Source organism: Empidonax traillii, unplaced genomic scaffold (genome assembly GCF_003031625.1).
Source record: "Empidonax traillii isolate 1590-97213 ecotype Southwest subspecies unplaced genomic scaffold, ASM303162v1 scaffold108:size1079785, whole genome shotgun sequence".
NCBI lineage: Eukaryota > Metazoa > Chordata > Aves > Passeriformes > Tyrannidae > Empidonax > Empidonax traillii.
This window is the reverse complement of record NW_020955301.1, coordinates 437,307-461,617: the sequence shown is the minus strand read 5'-3', so window position 1 is coordinate 461,617 and position 24,311 is coordinate 437,307. Positions and strand designations below refer to the sequence as shown.

Below are 24,311 nucleotides of genomic sequence, written 5' to 3'. Positions count from 1 at the left end.
AGGATCGGGACAGCCCAGTAAGAGTACAGGTTAAATAGCAGCGGTGCAGAAGATGTGAACACCAAGAAATACAAGTAAGCAGGTGGTGATGGACATTTCTGCAGGCTGCATTTAGTCAGATCTGCTGTCAACGAGGAATTGATTCCCATCTTGCCTCAGCTTTTTTTGGTATTTTATTCTATTCAGCTTTAATCTGTGTGGAGTTTGTTGCATAGAACATTGGAAACTGCAATGATCCTATGTTGATATGGTCCATAGAGAACTACAGATGTTGTCAGTTGTTTTAGAAGAAATTAAATGCCTTTATGACATCATAAAACCAAGAAAATACCTATCTTAGGCATACATTAAAATATTCAGAGAAACTAAAAATCAAGTTAATATTGACAGCATTCTTTTGGCTTACAAGATACCAAAGAATACTGAGAAGGGTTTCAATTAGTGGGATATGAAGTTGCCCTTGTGCTACAGTACCCTTGGTAGGCTAGGTCTAAGGCTTCTACTAAATCAAGGGTCAGTAAATATTTCTGCAGCAGTGCTCCTAACTTCCATTAGAACAGATGTCCTTCAGTATTCAAATCCACATACATGCTTGAGAATCAGCAAGAGGAATCTAAACATCTGTTGTTTTATTGTCAGATTGAAAAGCCATGTACACACCCCCCACATAATATTGTCAATATATGTATGCTAGATGTGTGCTGTTTAATTCACTAACTACAAGTTAAGAGTAGATCATACACATATATTGAAGTAGTGATCTCCAGTGTCCCCCTTCTCTTTGAGCAGCGTTCACACTGCCTGTGTCAGTATTCTCACCGCTTGAGACTTCATAAGTCAGCTTGGTGTGGACATTAAGTATCCAGGGATAGCATTCACTCCATTTTATGAAAAACAAACTAAGGTCATTTGATACAGCCTGTGAGACAGTGGATGCTATAGGTCTATACAGGTTAAGTTGATTATATAGACTTATTTCAAACCAGCTCTTTTCAGGCTATTAATACAAGAAAATATACCTCTGATTCGTAGAACCCCTGATCTGCAGATTTCTGGAAGTTAGAAGAACATGTTAGGGAAGTATCATGCATGCTTGTCTTGTTCTTAATGCTCTTTCATACCTGACTTTGGACTCAGGAGTCAGACAAGTATGCTGAGTTAAGCTTTTTTGGGACTCTGTGTGGTACTTCTAAAGTTAGAGTTAGTCTTTTCAAGTGGTAATGAACTGGGAATAGAACTGTAAAGTGAAAAAAGTGGATTTAGTTTAGTCTGTTTGCATAATCATAGATGGACTGTAGTAGTGGCGAAATAGCTTTGCTGATGTTTCTGTCCCATTTTAGAAACTGCATTTTCTGACAGATCTTCACATGTGGTATTTTCTAAAGGTTGCCTTTAGAATGAGGTGTGTAAGGTGTGCAATCAAACCCTAATAGGGCTGCAGTCAAACCTACTGAAACTGCTTGCACTGACATCATGTTTTCCAGAGCTGAGTGCAAAATAAGCTAGGCAAGGTTAAACCATCACAGAGTAGGGTTGCTAAGACAATACTTTTACACTGTGTGGGTTCAGTCACAGCAGTACAAAGATGGTATATATAAGATTATTTTGCTCTGCAGGCTGTAACAAATTACCTGTAACACCAGTCTATTTTAGTTACAGCCTCTAACCTTGCTTACAGTTAAGCAGCCAACATCTGGAAGTGAGGATAACTGAAAGATATTTTGAGCTTTAGTTTTGCTTCTGTCCATTCCTTTATGTATTTGACAACTTTTTAAATGTGTTGATCGTATAATTACGTCCAGATTCACTTAATTCATATCATCCAGCCAACATCATGTTGAAATTCTGCAAGGGAAAGTAGAAATCATAGCTTTCAGTACTTCTAACGTTTTTCTACAAGGTACAAAAAGAAAAAAGTTACTAGTTTGTCACTATGTTTTACTGATTTAATATTGTCTCTTTGAAGAAAGTATTTGCTATTTAGGAATATTTCTAGAAGTGTGGAGTCAGGTTGATTCTTTTTTTAAGTTTCCTCATGTGTTATCTTAGTGGAAGGTTTAAATAAAAGGTTAGTGATCCAATCTGATTATTTAAAAAAAAATAAAATTCTTATTCTGCCTCCTGTTGGATGATAATGGAGGGGAAAAAAGCTATCTAACAAAGTTTTGTGGCTTGTATGCATGAAATATCTGATCTGCATAGCTGCTACAGTGCTGTAAACAGTAGGTAGTAGGAGCAAGTGAGAGAAAATGTCCGATAACAGTCTGTTAGGTTGCCCACTTTAATTATTAGTTGCCTGGTTAAGCAAGTTTAAAGACTTAAGAGAGAAGATCTAAAACAATGGAGGAAATAAGAGGAAAGTTATTCTTTAGCTTTTCATAGTATTGTCAACTCTCATATTTCACAGTATTTGGTTATTTCTTATTATCCTAGATCCTTTGGTCAAATATGAATACTTGGGAAATCTGTTCTACTATAACGTAACAGTCATCATCTCAAAGGAGAACTTGACACCATGACCTGTTTTCACCTAGAGGATTTAGAACCAGTTTAAAAAGACTACTTGCCTTTTTATTTAATGGTCTGGTAGGAAATGCTGTATTATATATGAGAAAAGATGAACTGTAGCTATACTTTAGCTTATTTCTGATGGGCTAACACCAGAGTAGTGCAATGGTTTTTGGAGTATTTTAGTAGCCCTATAGTTTTATTATTCTAAAAGCAGTTTACTTTAACTATAAATTTCTATAAAACAAAAAAAAAAATAAATATATCAGTTTGTTGTGCACCACTCTCTCACTACAGTACAAAGAGTAAGTCTGCCTGAAAGAGTGGCAAGTTAAAAGGTCCATATTACAGTATTGTGTCCGTCTTAATCCTCTTTTGACACCACAGAGTCACATTAAATGCCAGGAAAGGGGGAATTCATTTAATGAAATGCATAAAAATGCAACTAAATTTAAAACAGGTGGTTATGTAGGATCTTGAAAAGTTACTTGAAAAGCAGTGGTGTGGTGTCCGCGAGTATTCATTTTTTCCCCGGCACAGTAAGTTTATTTCTGCAATTCCTATCAGGAAATTGTTCCCACTGAATGCTGCTCTATGGTACAGATGGTTGCTACTTCTTTATTAACCTGAGCAAATAGCTCTTGGTTCATTAATCCATTGAATTTTGAAGAACATGCCTTTTCATTTTAAAAATTATATTAACCAGAGTGGAGCTAGAATCATGCACGTACAGTGAAGTGACCAAGTAATGACATTGTCCTCAAGTATATTTCAAAACTACTAGTTAAAGAGAAATAAATTTTTAATTGTTTCTCCAATCCATGCTTTACAAAGCCAATGATAACAGTAGTAATTGACAGAAAAATATACTCTCATTTCAACTTGCATTACTAAATAATGTTTTTCAGTAATAACATGTTACTTTCACTGGATTTAGTTATTGTTTGGATTTGAAATCTGTGACAATGAATTCAAAATTCTGGCCTCTAGAGCCAGATTTTTTTGATGCTCATCACTTGTATTTTCATTGAAAATTTTGTTTTCCTTTGAACGACTTGGAATAGACGGTGGTTGGTCCTGCAGTTTTCATAACTATGAAATACAGAATTTGGGGCAGGGAAGGGTTCCCTTCAGTCTGCACTTTGCAAAGGAAATGTTTAATTATGGATGTTGTGTGTTTGTTTGGGTCTTTCTCATCATTTGCTAAAATGAACTTAGCCATTATTTGAAAAGGGGAATGAAAAGGCAGAAATACCTTCCCAATAGCTTAAGACATATTACTTCTCATCTGTCTTACTTTTTAAGGAAGTTATAGAAGTAAATGAGTCACAGGACATATTTTCAGACTGTGCTTTACTGAAGGACCAAATCTAGACCTGCTGGTGCATTACTTGAATACCTGCTTAGTCAGGTCATCTTTTCTTTGTTTAGCTTTCTTTTCTTAATTCCCCTTCCCCTTTACTAAAATCCCGTTGCCTTTTTCCCTGGTTTGCTCTCAGCTTTGACCAAATCTATATGATGTTTCCCTGTGACAGTAACTGAATAAACAAGGCTTGATGTCATTGCTGATCAGTAGAGCTTGTGACAAGATGACACCCTCACACAAGATGTTTATTTGCAGCCCAGGGTGGCTCATCTTGCTTCGATGGGTTTTGCTGCAGCACACAGTACAGCTTCTTAGCTGCATCCATCTGGTTGCAGTGTACCATAGCTGTGAGTCTGCATTATTAAAACCACCCTCACTTAGAGCCTAGTTTGTCATTTTGTTCTATCTTTAAAGGTGAAAGTCACAATTTTTTTTTTTTTTTGTATACAATTTTGAATTGGAAAACTCACCACACCACTCTTAACACTACGAAACAAACTAAAAAAAGGCATAAGCACACTTTTTTCTTCTCCTGTTTAGAGTACTCTTGGATTGCTCCTCACCAGTCACAGATGTGAGTGTCACATTACTTTGGCAATGTATTTGTCACTCTTGTAACCCCTCCTGCTTTTCTGGTTTTACAGGCAAATCGTACCTGCCCGATTTGTAGAGCTGATGCCTCGGAAGTGCATCGTGATTCAGAATGACCAACCTGGGAGCACAAATCTGGTTTGGGTGTTTCTGGTCACATGTATATATGAACTCTCTATTGAACTTACCCATGTGGCTTCCAGCCTACCCTTTACACAAAAGGGTCAATGGACCTTATTTTGCACTGTGTGACTTAATCAATTATAAAGCTTATAACTAGTCTTCACAGTTACGGGATTGTTATACTAACAGTGTGATTGGAACTCCAAAGATTTTTTTTTTTTTTTTTAATTTTTTTTTTAGCTTAATTTTGTGTGTGCACTAACATTCCCTGGGTTCTGTGTGATCATTCCGAGTATTGCTGCGAGATTACTGTGGATGTGATCTTTTAGCATGTGCTTTTATAGAAAAGAAAAAAGGAGGGAAAAAAAAAAAAAAAAAGTGGTAGCTCCAAACAATATAGCAATCTACCTTATATAGAGCCTTCAGATACTGTGAGTGGGGATGAATGGTGTGAGTGTGTGTGTGTTTGCCTGTGGCAGGATGTGTGAAGAGTGCCTGTGGCTGAGTGTGCACGTGTGTTTGAGAACCTATATACCAGCATGTACTGAGGACGTGTGTGTGTGTGTAGTAATAATTATGCTGCAATGTATAATCTTGTGTGTTATTTAAACAGTACTAGTACTGTACACTGGTTCCTTTTCTTGTGTTTGCAGTTGCACACTGAATGCAATGGGTGCAGCAATTACAGACATTTAGTATTTCCCCCCCAATGTACTTACAGGTGTAAAGACCTTTCTACCTACTATTCAAACAGCTGTTAATGCTTCCCCTTCACTGGAGGCTTTAAGTGTGTACCACTAAAGAATGCAGTGATTCTTCATACATGAGTAACCTTGGGGGGTTTTATCATATGTTACAAAGTCTGGATTTTTAAATGGCTGATTTACAAGTTATTTTATCAATGTAGAGTTGCAATATCGCATTTAGCAATATTAACATTTTCAATTGCTGATATGAATATCAATGCTTTTCTGTTTTCCTTTTAAATTTTTCTAGCTGGGTTTGCCAGTTATGTGCTTCTTCCGTGAAAGGAAGCAGAAAGGACACTGAGGGTCTTGTGGAACAGCTCTTAACTTCTGGCCATTGTTCTTGCTAAGGTTATCATCTTTTAGCTTATATTACGTACACTTTTTGTCACATACAAGGGAGTTTGTTTGTAACTAAAATAACTTGTAAAAGGTTACAATTTTATTCCTGCAAGTTCATGAATAAAAGATGATTTTTAGCATTTTCTCAGAGAAGTAGAATTCTATATTTTTTTCATTGTATCAAATGAGAAGGTAGGTTCTGAATTTAGGTAGGTTCAGAATTCAGTTGCCCTGATGCTGCTTCTTGCCCTTCCTTATTTAATGATGAGAAGGATTTCCCTCCATTTTTGCAATCAGTTTTCCAGAGTGCTCCACTATACAAGAAAATTGGAACAGCTTCCAGAACAGTGCTGTGAAACAGAAGGGGATAAAGTCTATTCAAGTGCTCTGAAAAATATTTTACTTGGGCTGTTGAAAAAAAAAAAATAGCTTTCTTTATAATATTCACACTGTTGACATCTCTGATATGCTTTAGCAAAATATTTAGGTCTGCATACACCACAGTTATTAAAAGGACGCACTTTTTGCAATTAAATTCTTTTTGTTAATTCAGTGTTGTTACTTTGGTTGCAGCAGCACAAGTGGCACGATTACCAGTATTGCTACAACTTGCTGCCAGTCTCAGCTTTAAGTTATTCTTTATCATTTCTTATGCTTTTGTATGCTGCTATGCTTAAGTATCAGTTACAGTTTCTAACAGTGTTAGATGTTCTCCATGCTGGTTTTCCTCTTTGAAGATTCTACAGACCAGTCACAGCTCTTGGTGCAGCTAAATAAAAGCACAATTTTGCCCTTTTTCAGATGCTTTTCTCTCTGTTTAGTTATGCAGGTAGTTCTCAAAAGCAGTCAAGCTTTCAATACCTATCCATATTTAGGAACACTAAATAAAAAAAAAAAAGCTGTTACATCAACTTCAAAATAATAGAATTTCTCTTCTATGGAGTTAAAGGATAGGCTTTTCACAATAGCACCTAGCAGGTTAAATTACATGTAATGAAATTTATTTTTTTAACAAATAAAATCATGTTGTTTAGAAAGCATATGCCACACATGTCTTACAAAACTTAGGCTCTTTTATATAACTGCAAAAGAAAAAATTCTGTGTGTACAGATTTAAACATGACTAACACTACTGTGCTTAGTATTCAGTTCGAAGCATGGAAAGAGGGTACTTTTTCTAAACTTGATGAAAGTAAACAAGACACATTCTTCTGAAGCCAAGGAGAGGTAATTGTCTTCTTTCTGGAACCGAAGAAATGTCCCCTCTTCTGCCCACTAAAATTCTGTGAGGCAGTGGGAGATCTGGGAGATGGAGGGGCTAAGCTGATAAAATGCTGAAATTAATTGTTGCACTGTAATGGCTCATCTCTTCTGGAATGGTTCTTTGGTTCGCATGGGACTCTTGCAGATGAATGTGGACTTGCTTCCCGTGGTTGGTGTACAAACAGCACACATGCTTACGTTCTGGATCAGCTCAAACAAGCCACAACCACATCCTTGCTGTGGTGGCTGTCAAGAGAGGGGATTCATGTTCAGCTGTGAACTGCCATATGTTATGCACAGCCTGCCATGGTGCCTGACAAGCACCTGAATTCAGCAACACTTTTTTATGTTCGTTGCCTTTCTGCTATCCACTGACTCTTTCTTCTCCAAAAAAAAAAAAAAAGAAAAAAAAAAAATACAACCCAACCTCTAATATGTTTGCTTTATCATATTGGCACTGCTGTGTTTTTTTGCATAAACTGTCAATTTAATTTGACATTTTAGTAGATATCAAGGCCTACAGATAATTCCAGTGTCTCATTTTGTGGCTTTCTTTACAAAAAGAAGTAAGGCCATGTGTTTTATGTCGTTTTATACAGGCTCTTGAATGTGAGTTCACAGTCATTAATATATTGCATAATACTTGGGATGAGATTTACCAACTGTTTTAATTGTAGAAAACATTTTTGACTGAGTTATCTCTGGGCCTTTGTAAAAGCTGTGGTTTTTTTCCTTTGGTACATTGTTACCTCATTTTGTTACTTGTGTTTCAGATTTGCTAATTATTATGAAAGCTTATGGCTTTTGTTGGAATCATATTTTGTTAAGTGTTTTCTTTAAATCATATGCTATTGTATCATTTAACATGTAGTTTTAAATGTATTATAAATATCTGTAACCAAATCATTTGAAGGCTTGATAAGTTTTTAACAAAATTTGTACATTTTTTATGAGAGTTACTAGTAATGCTTTACTAGGTAGTGCAATGAATTTTTATTTTTAATCCCTGTGCCCAATTTTGGAGTTGAGAGAGTTGTTCAGTAATAAATGTATGATGTACACTTACACAATTTTGTCCTTTTGTTCTTTCTCTTAGAGGTGTATTATCTTCTGTTACTATGAGTGTTTCTGTGCATGATCACACAAGGTGAGGTATTCTTGGCAGCAGCCACTTGTGTTGTAGGGGGAAGCTTTGCCGTCCTGACTGTAGCAGGCAACATTTTCTTTTAATCTGAGAGAGCATAAGAAACTGGTATGGAATCCTATGACATATTTTTTAAAGTGTGAGAATTCAAAGTACTCATAGCCTTGCCTAAAAGGTGTTATTTACTTAGTCAAAAGGAAATTTGAGGGGATGGGGGATGCTCCTTAGGCTGCTGTTACCACTTTGTATCAGTTGTGGATGTGTTAAGACTGTTGCAGTTCCCTAACAGTGGTGAGAAATGCATTCTGAGTTAAATAAGAAACTGAATTATATAGTGAGTTTGGTTAGTCAGGGCCACACGAGAAGCTGTTGGTGAAATAAAAGTACAGAGATTTGTGTGATTTAATTTTTAATGAGATAATGTAAACTAAGTTGACAGATGTAGTTATTTTAAAGGTTTTCACTTACACAGGGCATTTAATAACTGAATCAATAGCAGGTGTTCTTGGTACTCAGACATACAAAATCCACTGATGAAAACGCTAATACAAAGATTCACGCACTTATGGTTGGGATTTATAACCCTGGATAACAGGTAAGGGTGCCCTCCTTCATACAGCAGAGGTTAATAATTGACTACACTGTTAAAAATGGTCAGTGTTGCCAGTAGTACTTGGACAGCCAAATTCCTGAGGAACTTTTGACATACTGGTCACTGGTTTAGAGCCTGTACCAGCGAAGCTCTGAAAGCAGAGCAGGGCTTCCTGGTAAAGATCATAGAGTAGCTCAAGTTGGAAATGACCCATAAGGATCCTTGGGTCCCAATCCCTGCTTCTTGCAGGACTGCCTGAACATAATCTGTATAACTAAGAGCATTGTCCAAATAGTCCTTGAACTCTGTCAAGCTTGGTGCCATAACCACATCCCTGGCGAGCCTGTTCCTTTCCATTTCCTAGTATCTAACCTAAATTCCCCCTGACACAGCTTCACGTCATTCCCTGGGCTCCTGTCACAGGTCACCAGAGAGTAGAGGTCAGCACCTCCTCTGCTGCCCACCCCGAGGAAGTTGTCACCCTCAGCCTCAGTGTCTTTCTTCCAGTGAGCACTGGCCTCTCCAGGGCTGAGCACGGAGGCACAATCCCTGCCCTGGTCCTGCTGGCCATGCTATTGCTGATACAGGCTACGATGCCAGTGGCTGCCTTGGCCACCTGGGCACACTGCTGGCTCAGCGTTCAGATGGCCGTCAGCCAGCACTCCCAAGTCTCTTTCTGCTGCACAACTTCCCAGCCACTCTCCTGTGAGCCTGTACCACTGCATGGGGTTGTTGTGCCCCAGGTGTGTGATCTGGCACTTGGCCGTGTTGAACCTCATACCACTGGCCTTGGCCCAGCAACCCAGCCTGTCCAGATCCCTCTTCAGAGCCTTCCTGCTCTCCAGCAGATCTGCATTTCCACCCAGCTTGGTGTCATCTGTGAGTTTCGTGAGGGTACACTCAATCCCCTCACACCAGTCATGGATAAAGATGTTAAACAGGACCAGCCCCAACCCTGAGCCCTGGGGAACACCTTTAGTGACTGGCCACCAGCTGAGTTTAGTTCCACTTATCACCACTCTCTCGGCTCAGCCAACCAGCCAGTTTTTAACTCAGCAAAGGGTTCACCTGTCCCAGCCCTGGGCTGCCAGACTTTCCAAGAGAATGTCATGGGATACAATATCAAAGACTTTACTGAAGCCCAGGTAGGTAACATCCACAGCTTTTCCCTCTTCCACTATGTGGGTCACGTGGTGAAAAGGAGATCATAGAATCAGACCTGTTGGAAAAGACCTCTGAGATCGTCAAGTCCAACCCTTAATCCACTACTACCACAGTTACCAGACCATGGCACTAAGTGCCATGTCCAGTCTCTTCTTAAACACCTCCAAGGAGGGAGAATCCACCACCTCTTTGGGCAGCCCATTCCAATACCTAATTACCCTCTCTGTAAAGAATTTCTTCCTAACATCCGACCTAAACCTCCCCTGGCAGAGCTTGAGACTGTGCCCTCTTGTCTTACTGAGAGCTGCTTTGGAAAAGAGACCGACCCCCACCTGGCTACAACCTCCTCTCAGGTAGTTGTAGAGAGTGATGAGGTCACCCCTGAGCCTCCTCTTCTCCAGGCTAAACAACCCCAGCTCCCTCAGCCTCTCCTCACAGGACTTGTGCTCAAGTCCCTTCACCAGCCTGGTTGCTCTTCTCTGGACCCGCTCCAGCACCTCAATATCCTTCCTGAACTGAGGGGCCCAGAGCTGAACACAGCACTTCAGATGTGGAGTTGGATCAGGTTGCTCCAGCAAATCTATAAAGATACTAAAGATCACTGGACCTAAAATTGAGCCCTGCAGAACCCCACTAGTGACAAAGCGAACCTAAGCATAGCTGACATGAGCTTAGCTGCTCCCTCTGCACCAGGATTTTGCCCTTTTCCCCCTGGCTGCTGTCCACTGTCAGCACCAGCAAATGCCTGTGTCCTGAAAGTGACCTCTGAGGTGCAGCACCAATGTGTGTGAGATTCTGAGCACCCAGGCAACAGCCAACTCTGTTTCACATGAGCCCTGCCAAATTAGTCAATGCTGCCAGCAATAAAAAACTAATCTGTTTTGCAACAGAGTCCACCTACACTTACTGTGCACTTTGAGCAGAGACTGTTTGGCTCTAACTACAGTTTGTGCCGTAGCAGGTACATGTTTTGTAGTATGTCACCTGCTTATGCAACAGGGAGACTGACTGCACTGGAGGAGAGAAAGGTATCTATCTGTGGGCTTGGATAGTTGCAAAGTTGCACACAAGTATATTGCAGAACAGCTTTCAGGATCATCTGTAGTTTGACCACGACCACTCCCATCCTGAAGAGCAGAGTTGCCCTCATCTTCCTTTCCTGAACTGCTCTCTGCTCCCACCCCCTTCGTGTCACAGCATCTCGCACTCTTCCTCAACCTTTGCAGTGTCTGCTGATCCTGTGTTACCACTGCTTGTGAATGGCCTGGCGTCCTCAGTAATTAGCTGGCGATTTCTATGGCTACGTTTTAGTAAATCAATCACTGCCTTCAGATCCTGCATCCCGTGTGCTCTTTTCTGGTCCTTTTCTCCTGTCTTGCTTTCAACTACTGGGTGCAACTCCAGCTTCTGCATCTTTTATGACTTCAGTCACCATCCCCAGCAGCTCACACTGTGGTGCACACAGCCATGTGACTTCCAAGTGGGGTATCTGTTTGCATGGGATTCATGATTTGCTTGCCCACAGTGCCTGTCAACCGATTTGGGAATGACAGCGTGCTTAAGGATGTTTAGTCCTACACATGTGAAAGATGGCCTTGGGCTTTCAAGGGCAGTGGCATTGCTATAGGTTTTCCTCAGTTTTAGCCTTTGCTAACCTAAGTTTAGATGGCATAAGGAACACTTCCCAAGTCAACTGCCCTTGTCCTTAGAGGGGGTTTCAGCTTGCAAGAAATCAACTGGGAGCATCACACAGCTGGTACAACCTGGGCCAGAAGATCCCTAAAAAACCTTGATGACAACTTTATGGAACAGGTCCTAAAGGACCTGACTCAGAAGGATGCCGTCCTTGATCTGCTGCTTGTCAACAAAGTAGATCTCTTGAGAAAGTGGAGACTGGTGACCTCTTGGCCACAGTGACCACAAAGTGATGGAGTCTAAAACCTCTGTTGACAGGAGGAAAAGTGCCAGCAAAACCACAACCCTGGACAGTGAAAAGGGCAGACTGGAGGCTGCTCATGGAATTAGTAAATAAGGTTCTCTGGGAAAATGTAGGTGCTGGGGTCCATCAGTGCTGGTCACTTTCCAAACATCACCTCCCAAGGGCACAGGAGCAGCAATTCCCACATACTGGAAGTCCAGCAGGTGAGGCAGAAGGGCAGCTTGGCTGAACAGGGATCTTCTCTTGGAAATAAGGCAAAAAAGGAAGGTGTGTGCCCGGTTGAAGCAAGGTCAACTGACATGGGACAAATTCAGAGATGCTACTTTGGCGCTGTAGGGAGAAAATTTGTGTGGCCAAAGCTCAGCTGGGGTTGAAGGTGCCAGAAACGTGGGGGACAATAAAAAGAGGTTTATCAAATATATTATTGGCAATAGGCAGTTTAGAAATATCATTGGCCCATTATAGGTTGAGGATGGTCACCTCACAAGCAGGGACAGAGACAAGGCAGAGGCATTCAATGCTTTCTTTGCCTCTGTCTGGAACACGGATGATGGACCAAGGGAAGTAGTCACAGCACCAAGCCTGTCTCAGTTCAAGAAGTGTTTGGACAATGCTCTCAGGCATATGGTGTGACTCTTGAGGATGGTCCTGTGCAGGACCAGGAGTTGAACTCGGTAATCCTGATGGGTCCCTTCCAATTCAGCATATTCTATAATCCTATGAATTACTGAGTCCGTAAAACCTGATGCTTTCTCAAAACATGCAAATAAAATGGGAGTCCTCAGTTCTAAAATATGTGTTCTGCCTAGCACATTCTTATGTACTGGCTTTTGCAGTGGATTGCACTCTGCCACTTAACACCCTACTGTCTTACAGTGCAGTTTCCTATTCTGAAAGAACTCATGTACCACCAGGCTCCTAGTACCTAAAACAAAATTAAACATATTTTCCTTTAGAAATTGACATCTTTGATAGGTAAAGCACCATCTTGTCACCCCTAGAAGAGTCTTAAGTTAACTGCTCTATGGATGGCCAAGCAACACAGTCTACCGTGAAAAATGTCCTGGTTGATACTCTATGAAGCTCCTTCTATCTCACTATTTCTCCCCATAGATTTGTGTGTCCAGGAGAATCATATTCACCAAACCATGTTTGCTAGGGTTTGAAGGATGTTTGATTTTTTTTTGATTTTTTTTTTTTTTTTTTTTTTTTTTTTTTTTTTTTTTTTTTTTTTTTTTTTTTTTTTTTTTTTTTTTTTTTTTTTTTTTTTTTTTTTTTTTTTTTTTTTTTTTTTTTTTTTTGAGAGGCAGCTGTAGGAAGAATATGGGGAGAGAAGTTAAGAAGCAGTTCAGAGCTTATTTGAGTACTAGGAACCTGGGCCATCATAAAGTCTTACTCAGTAACTGAAGATAAACTGGTGAGCTCAACGAGTGAAACAAGAAGGAACTGTACTCAAAACAAGGAATGGAAATCTTTTTTATGTGTGCAACAGACTAGTAATGAAATAAGAGACATAGAGCATAATGTTTATATGGCCTACCATCTTCAAAACAAAGGAGGACCCTTAACAGTTAGCTATGATGGTTTTGCATACTACTTAGAAAGTATTTCTATAAAAATTAAGAAAGTAATCATGCTAATTGAAAGAGGTGGTTATGCATACTGGTGCTGCAATATCTGAAGTATTAGTTCTCTTACAACTTGCTCTTGCTCTGCATTTTACTGACCTGCTGTTGATCACAGACCAAATCCCCTCTGTGTACAGAGGGTTATCTCTACTCCATTGCAACATATGCTTCCTTTCCAAGTCGAGTCCAACACTGAGAGCCAAGAGCACTTTGAGGCCTGTATGATTGTGTTTTGCCTGGCCTTATGGCATTTTGCTATGTTATCTTCCTTCTGTAGAGCAAGGCCAAATTAAAAAAAAAAATATTTACTGCAAGCTTTTCTTTGTCTTCCTCTCTATTCTGTTGCAGCTTGAGGTAGCATCACCGGATTTAAGGAAACACAGCAGGGAAAGGAGGTTGCAGAGGATGAAAAGAAGTGATTGCACTTCATTTTTAGGACTTCAACATGGATGATGATTAGTTGGCAAGAAAAGGAGTAAATGCAGTTGAGCACTACAGATGATACAGCACCAGAAAATAAAGATGTCATTTTTGGTCTTGGATGATGGATCACTCACATACTAAAATTAATTCTATCACTGTACTGTCTGTCTGTAATTAATGGGGTGTCTCATTCAGCAAAAGAGTGTGCTTCCACAACGCACAATCATTAACTGTACATAAAAGGACAGGAAATCATACAACTTCTGTGGGGTTTGACATTTACTGGCTAATATCAATATCATGTGCTGAGGAAGTCACAGAGAACACAGCACAAATACTCATTCCAGCAATGTCTTTGTAGGTCCTCCAGTTCTGCACACCCTCATTTTTGTGTGTTGTCCTCAACAAGTCAGGTTTCACCAATTTACTAATAGAAGAGCAAAGCAAATAGAGAACTGCTGTGTGACTTCAATTTACCCCGGGGCAGGGGACGGGCAAGAGCCAGAAGCACAAGCCTTCAGGTTAACCAAAGGCCTTGTGGAAAGGTTTACTCTTAAATTCACCCAAAGGTAACAGGTAGAAGGGCGGTTTTGACAGAACTCCCTACCTGAAGGTGTGGTCTGAAAGGTGTAGTCTGTCCTAATCCATTAAGAGAAGAACTAATGATCTGCTTTAGTAAATCTTTCTCAGGGCATCAGAAACTTGGAGCACAGACAAGGTTTGCTTATGGTGATTAAAGAGACTGTTCCTTAGGAATCCATTTGTACCAAGCACTCCTGGGCTGCTGGCCTTTTCAGGGGTTGTCTTGGAAGTAGGTACTTTGCAGATGATCTCTCCAATGTGAGCCCATAATTTTGCTTGTGGTGGATTTTGCAGGATCTGATGCCAAGGGGAATCTCAGCATCAAGCATCTCGTAGATCACAGCATCCCTGAGCTTTAGAAACACAGCTAAGTTTGCTGTTGATCCAGGACAGCTTTGTTGCTGGGATTTCTGCCCTCAGTGCATGAACTATTAGGTAGATTGCTCTGTAGGCAAGTGGAAATGGAAAGATACACTTTCATTTTTATCTTGTTTTAGGGCCTGGAGGAAAAAATGAGGCAAAAGATAGTTGAGAAGACCGTACACAAACACAGCAAGCCTCTGCTGAGCTCTGCCCACTGGATAAGGCAAAAATGCATCAACCAGCAGAAGGCTTCTAGCTTCCCTGGAAACTGCAGATGGCAGTAATTCAACAACTGATGCTTTCTGGGGAGATGGAGAGGGCATTCCCTGTGCATCTGGCTGTGTCTCAGAGCTGCAGTTTTATAACACAAAACCTTCTATCACTATGCGAGTTCTACGTACAGCCATTCCTCCTCCTCCCTTTTGCCTTCCCCCACCTCCCAACACCGTGTGTTTCCCCCTCAGGAGTGGGAGGGATCATGGGTTATTGCCAAGCTGAGCCAATTTCCTGCCAGTTGTGGCAACAACAGCACAGAACAGACACGGCTGAGGACAGTACTGCTGCCCATGTGACAGTGCTCCTCGTGGGCTGTGCGGACAGCTCAGCCTTGCTGCCACAATGGTACTGCTTGGGGAAACCTGGCCAGGTGCCATCTCTGAGCTGTTTCTTAGATGCTGTCATGGATGCTGTTAATGTTGCAGAAAGCATTGAATCTTTTGTGGTCCTGCTGAAGCTCTGTGGTACAGCTATAACATCCTTCCACCTCAGAGATACTGCTGGCATTGCTGTTAGGTGAACAAGACTGGGGAGTGCTTTTCTCCTTAGATGGGGTTATGCAGAAGGACGGTGTCACTGTGGCAAATATGGACTGCAAATTGACAGCACATGGGCTGTGTAAGGCACAGTGCTCAAACAGGGAGAGTGCTTTGCTTGGTATCCTTTTTGCCCTGTAGGTAACAATATTTTATACGAAAGCCTGAAAACCAGACTGTGAAAAGGAAAGTGGTGTGTAGGAGGATATTTCATTTGAAAGGGCAGTTTCCATGTGAGTTGCCAAGTGAATGGCATTATTTCACTGTCAGGGCGTCTAAATTATGGCAGATTGAGATGTGTTGGTTTGTGTTTGCATACAAGTAAGGCAGGGCCAGCCTAAGTATGTATATGCAGCTGTGGCCACCATTATTCCACCGTACTTCACATCTTACATCTCAGATGGTGCCTACATGGCCTGCTAATATTTCTGGACTCTTTTTCCAAAAACCTGCTCTGCAGGTTGTTATCTACCACAGCGTAGTGGGGCAGTTTTCATTTCCCTGGAAATTTTCTGGGGAGATATATAATGTGCCTTCTGGGTAGGAACTCCAGCTGCTGTACTTTGGCTCCCGAGTAACAACCATCTGTTACTCAGACAAGAAGTGCCCGTTCTGCAATTGGCAGTGTTGAGCGCGTATTACAAAGAACTGATAAACAAGATAATGACATGGATAAACAGAGGGCAGAGGGTACAGTGAACACCTATTTTCAGAAAATCTCAGTTCCCAATGAATGTAGATGGATTTCAGTGCTACCTTTGCTGGGCTGTCCTAGGACAGCACTGTTGATGCAACAGTTCGTGAGTAATCTGGTGGACAAGCAAAGTGGAAAAACAGAAAATGAAATCAGAATGTTGCCATAAACAGAGGTGGGTGGGAAATGATAACACACACAAAAAATTGTCTTTGCCTTGCTGCTATTCACAGGGTTGTCTATAGCAAACAGAACATGCCACAGAAAGAGTCTGTGGCTGAAGCACAACGGCAGTAAGAGAAAAACAAGAAAACAAAATTAAGTCTCAGTACAAGGTAGGGAGAGTGGGCACGTGAAATGCATAGTTTACAGTGCCAAATGAAAATTCTACATTTCCTAGCCATAAGGGGCAATCCCTCTCCCAGCTGCATATCCAGACTATGTGCTTACATTAAAACTTGCTGCATCTTCCTAGCTGTCTTCTTCCAGTCAAACCACACGATATCAGTCTTGCTCGATCTGAGCATCTCCATGCTGGATGTGCAGCCTAGATCCTGTCTGCAACTGAGAACACCATTGCTAGAGAATCCCTCTCCTGCCCGTGAAAGCAGGAACCCCTGAGCATCACTAAGGCTTAACTGAGAGTTGTCTGCCTTGAACCTGGGAGTTGTCCGTAGCAGAATCTCATCTTCCTCAGCACTCAGCTCATATCTGTCAGTGAAGGGTGATGTGCTGTCATGTGCCCCAGGACGTGGCTGCCCAAAAGGGGCACCTGGTGCTGCAGGTGTTGTTGGTAACATCTTGCTGACGTGGCACGTGCCTTGCCCTGGGGCAGGAGCAGGTCTCCCGGGTATCATACTCCTGCCTTCAGAGGGAAAGTGAGCAGGAAGTCTGTAAGGGTGCTGGGGGAGTGGCAGTTCAATCAGCATCGTCTCATGGTGCAGCATTAGAGGCTGTGGTTACCTCAGGGAGAACATCTTCTGGCCTGTAAGCGTGTTGGTGTGTCTGTGCCCACTTGGGCTTGTCTTAGGGGACACCTTACCCTATGTTTAACCCCAGCCAGCAACCAAGCCCCTCACTGCTGCTCACTCACTCCCCCCACCAGAGGGTCAGAAGAGTGGGAAGCAGAAAACTCATGAGCTGAGATAAAGACAGTTTAATAGGGAAAGTGAAGGCCACACACACAAGCAAAGCAAAACAAGGAATTAATTCACTGCTTCCCATGTGCAGGCAGGTGTTGATCCATCTGCAGGAGAGCAGGGCCCCATCATGTGTAACAGTTACTGGGGAAGACAAACACCGTCACTCCAAATGTCTCCCCATTCATCCTTCTTCCCCTCCCTGAGCATGATGCCATATGGCCTGGAATATGCCTTTGATCAGTTTGGGTCACCTATCCCTACTGTGTCCTCTCCCAATCTCCCATGTACCCCCAACTTCCTCACCAGCGTGGCAGTGTGAAAAGAATTAGGAAAGCCTTGGCCCTGTGTAAGCCCTGCTCAATACTAGCAAAACCATCACTGTATTATCAACGCTGTGTTCAGCACAAATCCAAAACACAGTCCCACACTAGTTACTGTGAAGACAATCGGTTGCATTGTCCTTTAAATGCCATTCAAGAGCACTCAGTAAGATCTTTCCCCCACGTTTTTTCAGGTACTGAAGTTAGACCAAAAGGTCCGTAGTTCCCTGAGTCATCCCTCATGGTCTTCTTGTAATCTGGGATAACACTGACTAGCTGCCACTCAGCATGGACCTTCCCACACTCCCAAGACCCCAGTGGATGATTGAGAAGGGTCCTGCTGTAACATCTGTCAGCTCCCTCAGTGCTCCGGGATGAAACCCGCCTGGCCCCACGGACTTGTGAGCAGTCAGCTGGTACAACTGGTCCCTGGCAATTTCAGTGTCCACAAATGGAAAGTCACTGTTCCCACAGTCATGGTCCTTGCAGCTCAGAGGACCAGGCAGCACAAGGTTTATTGTCAGTATTAAAAACTGAGGTATAAAAAGCTTTGGATGCCTTCACTTTTTCTTCACCCCTATTTGTCTGGGTTACTTGGCGCTTTAAAATGTGTGTGTTGAAAGGGTTGGCCACTACACAGCCAATTCTGTGGCACTAGAAGGAAAGACAAAATTTTCATGTAGGTTTGAAGAAATTTTGACACTTCTTTAGTGTGTATGATATTTCCACAACACTGCAGAAAGTATATTTTGAAAAGCACATTTTTGAGCGTGTATTTTGCTAAAATTAGCAAGAAATGTGTATATCAATATTTTTTCTGATAGCCTAGAAGGATTTTCCATCTTTTTAGATCAAATAGTGGGCAACTAAGACACAAAATAATTCCTGCTTTCATTTATTTTGTTAATGAAATGTAAAAGCACAATGGGCATTCAGTGCTAGTAAAATTAGGAGCTTCAAAATTTTGTTTTTCAGGACAAAAGACCTGAAAATTGAATTCACGTAGCACTAATAAGACATTTTTCTAACTGTAAAATTAAATTATTTAAAATATACAGATGTATCCACAAGTTTTCCAGAAGGTTCGCTTGACTCAGAATAAAACACGTCTTCCCTGCATGGTCCCTCCAGAAGTGGGGAATGTGGAGACAAACCAAAAAAGATTCTGATTTCTGCAGTAAAAATTATTTCTCTTCTCGAACCAGGGGAATGTTGATTTCTATTGAAAGCACCCCACTTTAATACAGGCTTCTTCACTTCAGCATTATTCAACATTCAGCCCTTGTGTAAAAGGGACTTGAGGCTGTTCAATGTGTGCAGCCTTGAGCAGATGGTCTGTTACTGCCATTCAAGTTACAGTCCTCAGTGTCTTTGCCAAAGTGGTGATTCCATTTGGGTTTGGCTTTTTCTTTTCTTTTCTTTTGTTTTTTAAATGGCTGCAAAAAAAGGTCCATATCTGGACCAGAGCCTGTAAATTTTACACCAAAACAGATTTCACTCCTTCCCTTCCCCCCTATGCTCGAGGGTGGAGTCAGAGTTTTCATTAGGAATTTTTTAATACAAAGAAATAGAGAATACTATGGGTAAATCAAAGTCTTTTTGTGTTGCCTGCTGCCAGCTTCACACACAAACTTTGAGAAATGCACCCCTAACTTGCAGAAGGCTTATTAGATCCAAAGTCTGGAGAAGGAAAGTGTCATTTCACCTCAAAACTAACAGATGAATACTCAAAGGCAGTCTGATCCCACTGGCTCAACCTACCCTTCTTCCCCAGCTGGTTTTCACAAGGAGATGGTGCTGAATCAGGAAAACATTATGGCTTCCTCTTTTCTTCTTGGTTTAACTCTTCCTTCTCTCCACTGCCTGTGATGGAGGATGATTTTTCTGGGTAAAACCAGCCTGAGGTATGCTCTGAGTCATTTAAACCCTGTTTTGAGAGATTAATGTTGTTCCCTCTGGAAAGATAAATGCGGGATGCAAAGAGCATCTGCTCTTCAGACCTCTCACAGACACAGTGCAGCAGCATTTTCCCCCAGTGTAAGACAATAAAGAACTGGGGCAAAAGTGCATTATAGCAGCTCCTGATCACCCAGTAGTGTTTACACAAGCATTATTTAGCTTTATTGCAACTCTGACCTCCATAGCAAATGATTTAAAACTAAAAAGCACAGATAATCCAGCTCAGTAAGTTCATTTGTAATGGGAAATGTCCTGGGTACCTGCAAATTTTAACCCTGCAAGTCATGGGCCCTGATAATGTCCTTACAGACAAACTGATGATGTTGTTTGCACAGATAGACTAGAACACCTGAACTGCTGGGCACTTAGTGCTGTCATCTGATGTGCAAAGTCCAAGTGGCAGCTGGTTATGAGTGCCATTCCTGAGGGGCTGATGCTGAGCCCAATGTGCTCTATTGTTCCTATCAACAAGCAGTGCAATTGCACGGAATACGCCCTCAGCAAATTTGGTGTGATTACAAAGAAGGAGGGGGCACAGCAGGGGATGAGGAAAGATCGAGTGGCAGGCAGGGTGATTCTTTTGAGAGACTGTGATGTGCTGCAGAAATGCACCAGCATGAACTTCACAGAGATCCAGAGAGGAGGCTTATCCAATCCATAAAGTAACTCTGCAACGATTAAGGCTTGGCACCAGCAGGCTGGGGAATAACTTTGCTGTAAAAGGAACCAGAGCCCTGGTATCTTCCATCAGTGTTGTGTGGCTTTGCGGTGACGAAGACCAGGCACATATTGAGGAATATATTTAGTGCAGGTAACTTGGTGTGCCACTGCAGTGGGAGCTGAAGGTGGAGCTCTGGGTGGGAGCCCGAGGCAAGAGGCCAGGAACAGATGCTGACCCTTTGCACAGCAAAAGGCACAGGGACCTGTGACCCAGTCAAGGACACTGAGAGAGACAGCAGGAGCTGATAACTCATTACGAAGACACCCAGACTTTTGTGCACATAGACTGTGAGGGTATAAAAGCCTGGTAATCTTTTATTCCGGAACCCTCCTCGGACACGCCAGTTTAAGGTGTCTGTAGCTGTTACTCTGTTGCTGAACGATGATTAAATTACTTAAAGCACCCAGAGGTCTGAGATGGTGCTATGGGAAACCTGAGGTCAGTTCGGGGCAGTCATGGGCTCACTGGAGCCACCCAATGTGAAGGGGCTTCAGTCCCAGCAGTGACAGTGTCTTGTGGTGGGTGTGTGACTGCAGAGTGCTCCTGAATGGTCAGACAGGGAAGTTTCCCCAACAGTTTGATAACCTAGATTGTTTGATAACCCTCGGCCACTATACCTTTGAAGTCTCCTTTCTCCAAACTGCTGACCCTGTGTGAGTTCACCCGGGATCACTGGCGCAGAAAAGAGCCAAATGGGTGAATGTTAAAATTCCCTGAGCAGATTCTGTGTAAATCGTAAGGGTGGATTTGTGTCTCCCTGTTAGTGCAGCATTTTGTACAGATATGGTGAAATTACTGGTAGGAGGTTGAGTACAGGTGTGCAGCCTGACCAGTGTAAGGAGCACATAGAGGAGGTGCAGAGTCCCCTGTAAGATGCAAGGTGGTGATGAAAGCTCAGGTCTCTTGTACGATACAGGGAATTTGGAGCCCCTCTTAGCATTTGAAATGATGGAAAATGAACCCAGCACGGAAAAGGGCATGCCCTTGGCTGAGGTTGTGCAACACTGGGAGAAACTGCACTGTAAATACTTTCACCTTGGAATAGCTGACGGGCTAAACCCATGGCCTGAGGATAAGGACTGGCTCTAAGGGCTGGGACGTGAAGCTGGGCCAGGCTGTGATTCTGACCGCACTGGGCCATTCCCAAGGGTCACCCCAGCCTGCGTCAGGCACTGTTGCTGCTCACCATCACCCCTCCCCACTCTGCCCCCAGCCCTTTTGTCCAGCATCCAGCACTGGAGTCCGGAGGGCTCCTGTGACAGGAGCAGCCATGGCTGCCCTTGGTGCAGTTCCCCAGGACTGGGCTGGTACCCAGCCTCAGCCAGCACCCAGCAGCTGACTTAGAACTGCTGCAAACCAGGGGCTGTGTCATGGGAACAAAGGGCGGCAAAGGCCCACAGCAGGTGCGGACATGATGTAATTCCTGCCCAGTGCACCATCAGCAGCAGCTGAATGTGGGTCAGTGGGTTATAAGAGACAGGCAGGTGCCATTCCCAACTCCCTGATTTCCACCAATCAGAGTCAGGAGCTGGGTTCAGATCCCTGAATCCAGAGTGGCAGAGATGGGTGCCGTGGGGCGCCCAGTGCAGTGACATAATCCATTGGAGCATGGCTGTGTGTGTGGGGTGTCATGTCTGCACCAGGCTGAATCCATATCCACAGCAGGTCTTCAAGATGAACAGCCCATCATCTCCTAGGATTTCTTTGTGAGGCAGTTGGTATACACACAGAACATGTCTCTGGAGAATGCATAAGATACCATATGAAGGAGTTCACACTCTGTTCCTATTTTGTGCACTAACCTGGCCCGGTCTGATACACAAGTACATGATATACAACCTGGGCATGAAGCGTTAATCAAGATATTCTCACAAAAATCAAAATATGAACCTAAATAGGAGGGAGCAAATACTTTCTTACTGTGCTCCTATCTTGCTCTTAAAATTTTGAGTTAGGAAAACTGGATACACCAACCTCATATCAAGCATGTAGTGAATGATTAACCAGTTTGTCAATAACAGACTTTTGTAGATCTTTCGTTATGTTGTCTTGATGTAATTTCTGCCCCTTGACAATATCTTATTAGCCTTAATTCTGTTACTTTTAATAATGCTGTATGAAAGGGCAGCGGGAAAACACTGTGAAAGCTTTCTTTTCCCCTTCTAATATATTAGCAAGTATGGTCAATTAGAACAAAGGGAGGACTTTTAACGTGTTCAGTAAAGGTAGCTCGGTGTGCAGCTGCAGTGGGAGCTGCAGGTTGAGCTCTGGGTGGGACCCCCAGGCAAGAAGGGCAGGAACTGGCACTGACCCTTCGCACAACAAAGGGCACAGGGACCTGTGGTGCCAGCTGAGTGACCAAACACTCAGACACAGCAGGAGCCAAGGACTCAGCAGGAAGATCCCAGACTACTGCGTGCTCAGACTGTGAGGGTATAAACACCCAGATATTTGCTCCGAGTCCCTCCTCGGAGACAGCTGCTCAAGCTGTTACTGTGTTACTGCACCAGGAATAAGTCGCTTTAGGGATCCAGAGGTATGAGGCTCTGCAACGGGAAACCTGGGATCGATCCTGTAAGGAAACCTCGTCTGACTGTGTGAGTATGTAGGGAGTCAGCCAGTGTGAGGGGACTTTGGTCCCAGCAGCGACAGTCTCTGGTGGTGGGAGTGTGACTGCCAGAGTGCCCCTGAATGGTCAGACAGGAAAATTTATGTAACACACACAATCCCCCCGAAAAGACTCACACTGACTTCATTAAGCAAACCGTCCTGCAGAAGCCACCAAAACAGTAATGGAGCTGAAGCTTAACATTTCCAAAAAGACATGGAAGGAGCTGGACTTGTTCAGCCACCATCAGAGAACTCAGTGCTGTCTACGGCTCCCTTATGGGAGTAGATTGGGAACATGAGGCTGAAAGTCTCCTTGGAAAGGCACAGTGAAACTACACATCATAATGAGAAAAACTGACATCATGAAAGGTTTTCTCTGTGAGGATGGTCAAACACCACGACAGGGTCCCAGATAGGTTGTGAAATTCTCATCTTTACTCATTTTTCTTTTTTCTCTGTATGCGATGAGACTGAACGATCTCCAGATATCCCCACTGATTCTTAATATTCTGTAACTCTAGCACAGAGTGCTTATGCAGCACTTTTCTAGAAAATCCCTGACTTCCATAGCAAAAAGCACATTCTGAATCCTTGATTGTATCAGTAGCTCTTTCACGAGCAAGAGATTCTCTCTGCTTTCAGGAGGATTGCCTTGCTTCTCAATGCTCCACATTCTCATGTATTAATACATATATATTAATGCATCAAATATTTCGCCAAAACTCTTATTTTTAAAAATCTCTTCCCATTTTTTTCCACACCTAATGTTTCTGCGTGCGTGTCAGTATCCTCTACTGCTTTTATTCCCAGGAAGAGGAAAGCAGATTAAAAAAACCCGTATGCATTTGGTTGAACGTGCCTAAGAGTTCCGGCCAACGAAAGTAAGTATGCAAACTTCGTGACAGCGCGAGCACTTCAGTTCGATTTCTATAAATGAGACTTCACGGAGCACACAATTCTAATTGAAAAAAATAGAAAGCGGGAGGAAAAAAAAAAAAAAAAACCCAAACAAAAAAAACCAAACACCACACACCATGCTCTGATGACTACTTGTTTTCCATTTTTGTGGAAAGTGGAACTTCAGGTAAGTGTTTTGGGAGGCTGTCACACCCGTCGCGCCCCGAAATGCCGCAGAGCGGTCGGGTTTCCATCGCGGGCAGCGGGCGGGGGCAGGCCCCGCCGCACCGCCCCTGCCGCTCCCAGGGGCAGCTCCCTCCGGCCCCGACTGCTCCCCGGCCCGGCCCGGCCCCGCCGCGGGGAGTGACGCGGGGCGGCCCCG

General features: G+C 42.7%; 1 protein-coding gene across 2 annotated transcripts in view; it reads left to right on the top strand.

Annotated features, from left to right (window-relative positions):
• Nucleotides 1-8,004, top strand: part of RNF38 (ring finger protein 38) — a 103,570-nt gene extending 95,566 nt beyond the window's left edge. For both annotated transcript variants that reach the window (XM_027882618.1, XM_027882619.1), the window contains one exon: nt 4,519-8,004. In XM_027882618.1, coding sequence (XP_027738419.1) covers nt 4,519-4,581 — 63 coding nt within the window. In that variant the 3' untranslated portion in view covers nt 4,582-8,004. The remainder of the gene's footprint in view (nt 1-4,518) is intronic.
• The last annotated feature ends 16,307 nt before the right edge of the window (nt 8,005-24,311 follow it).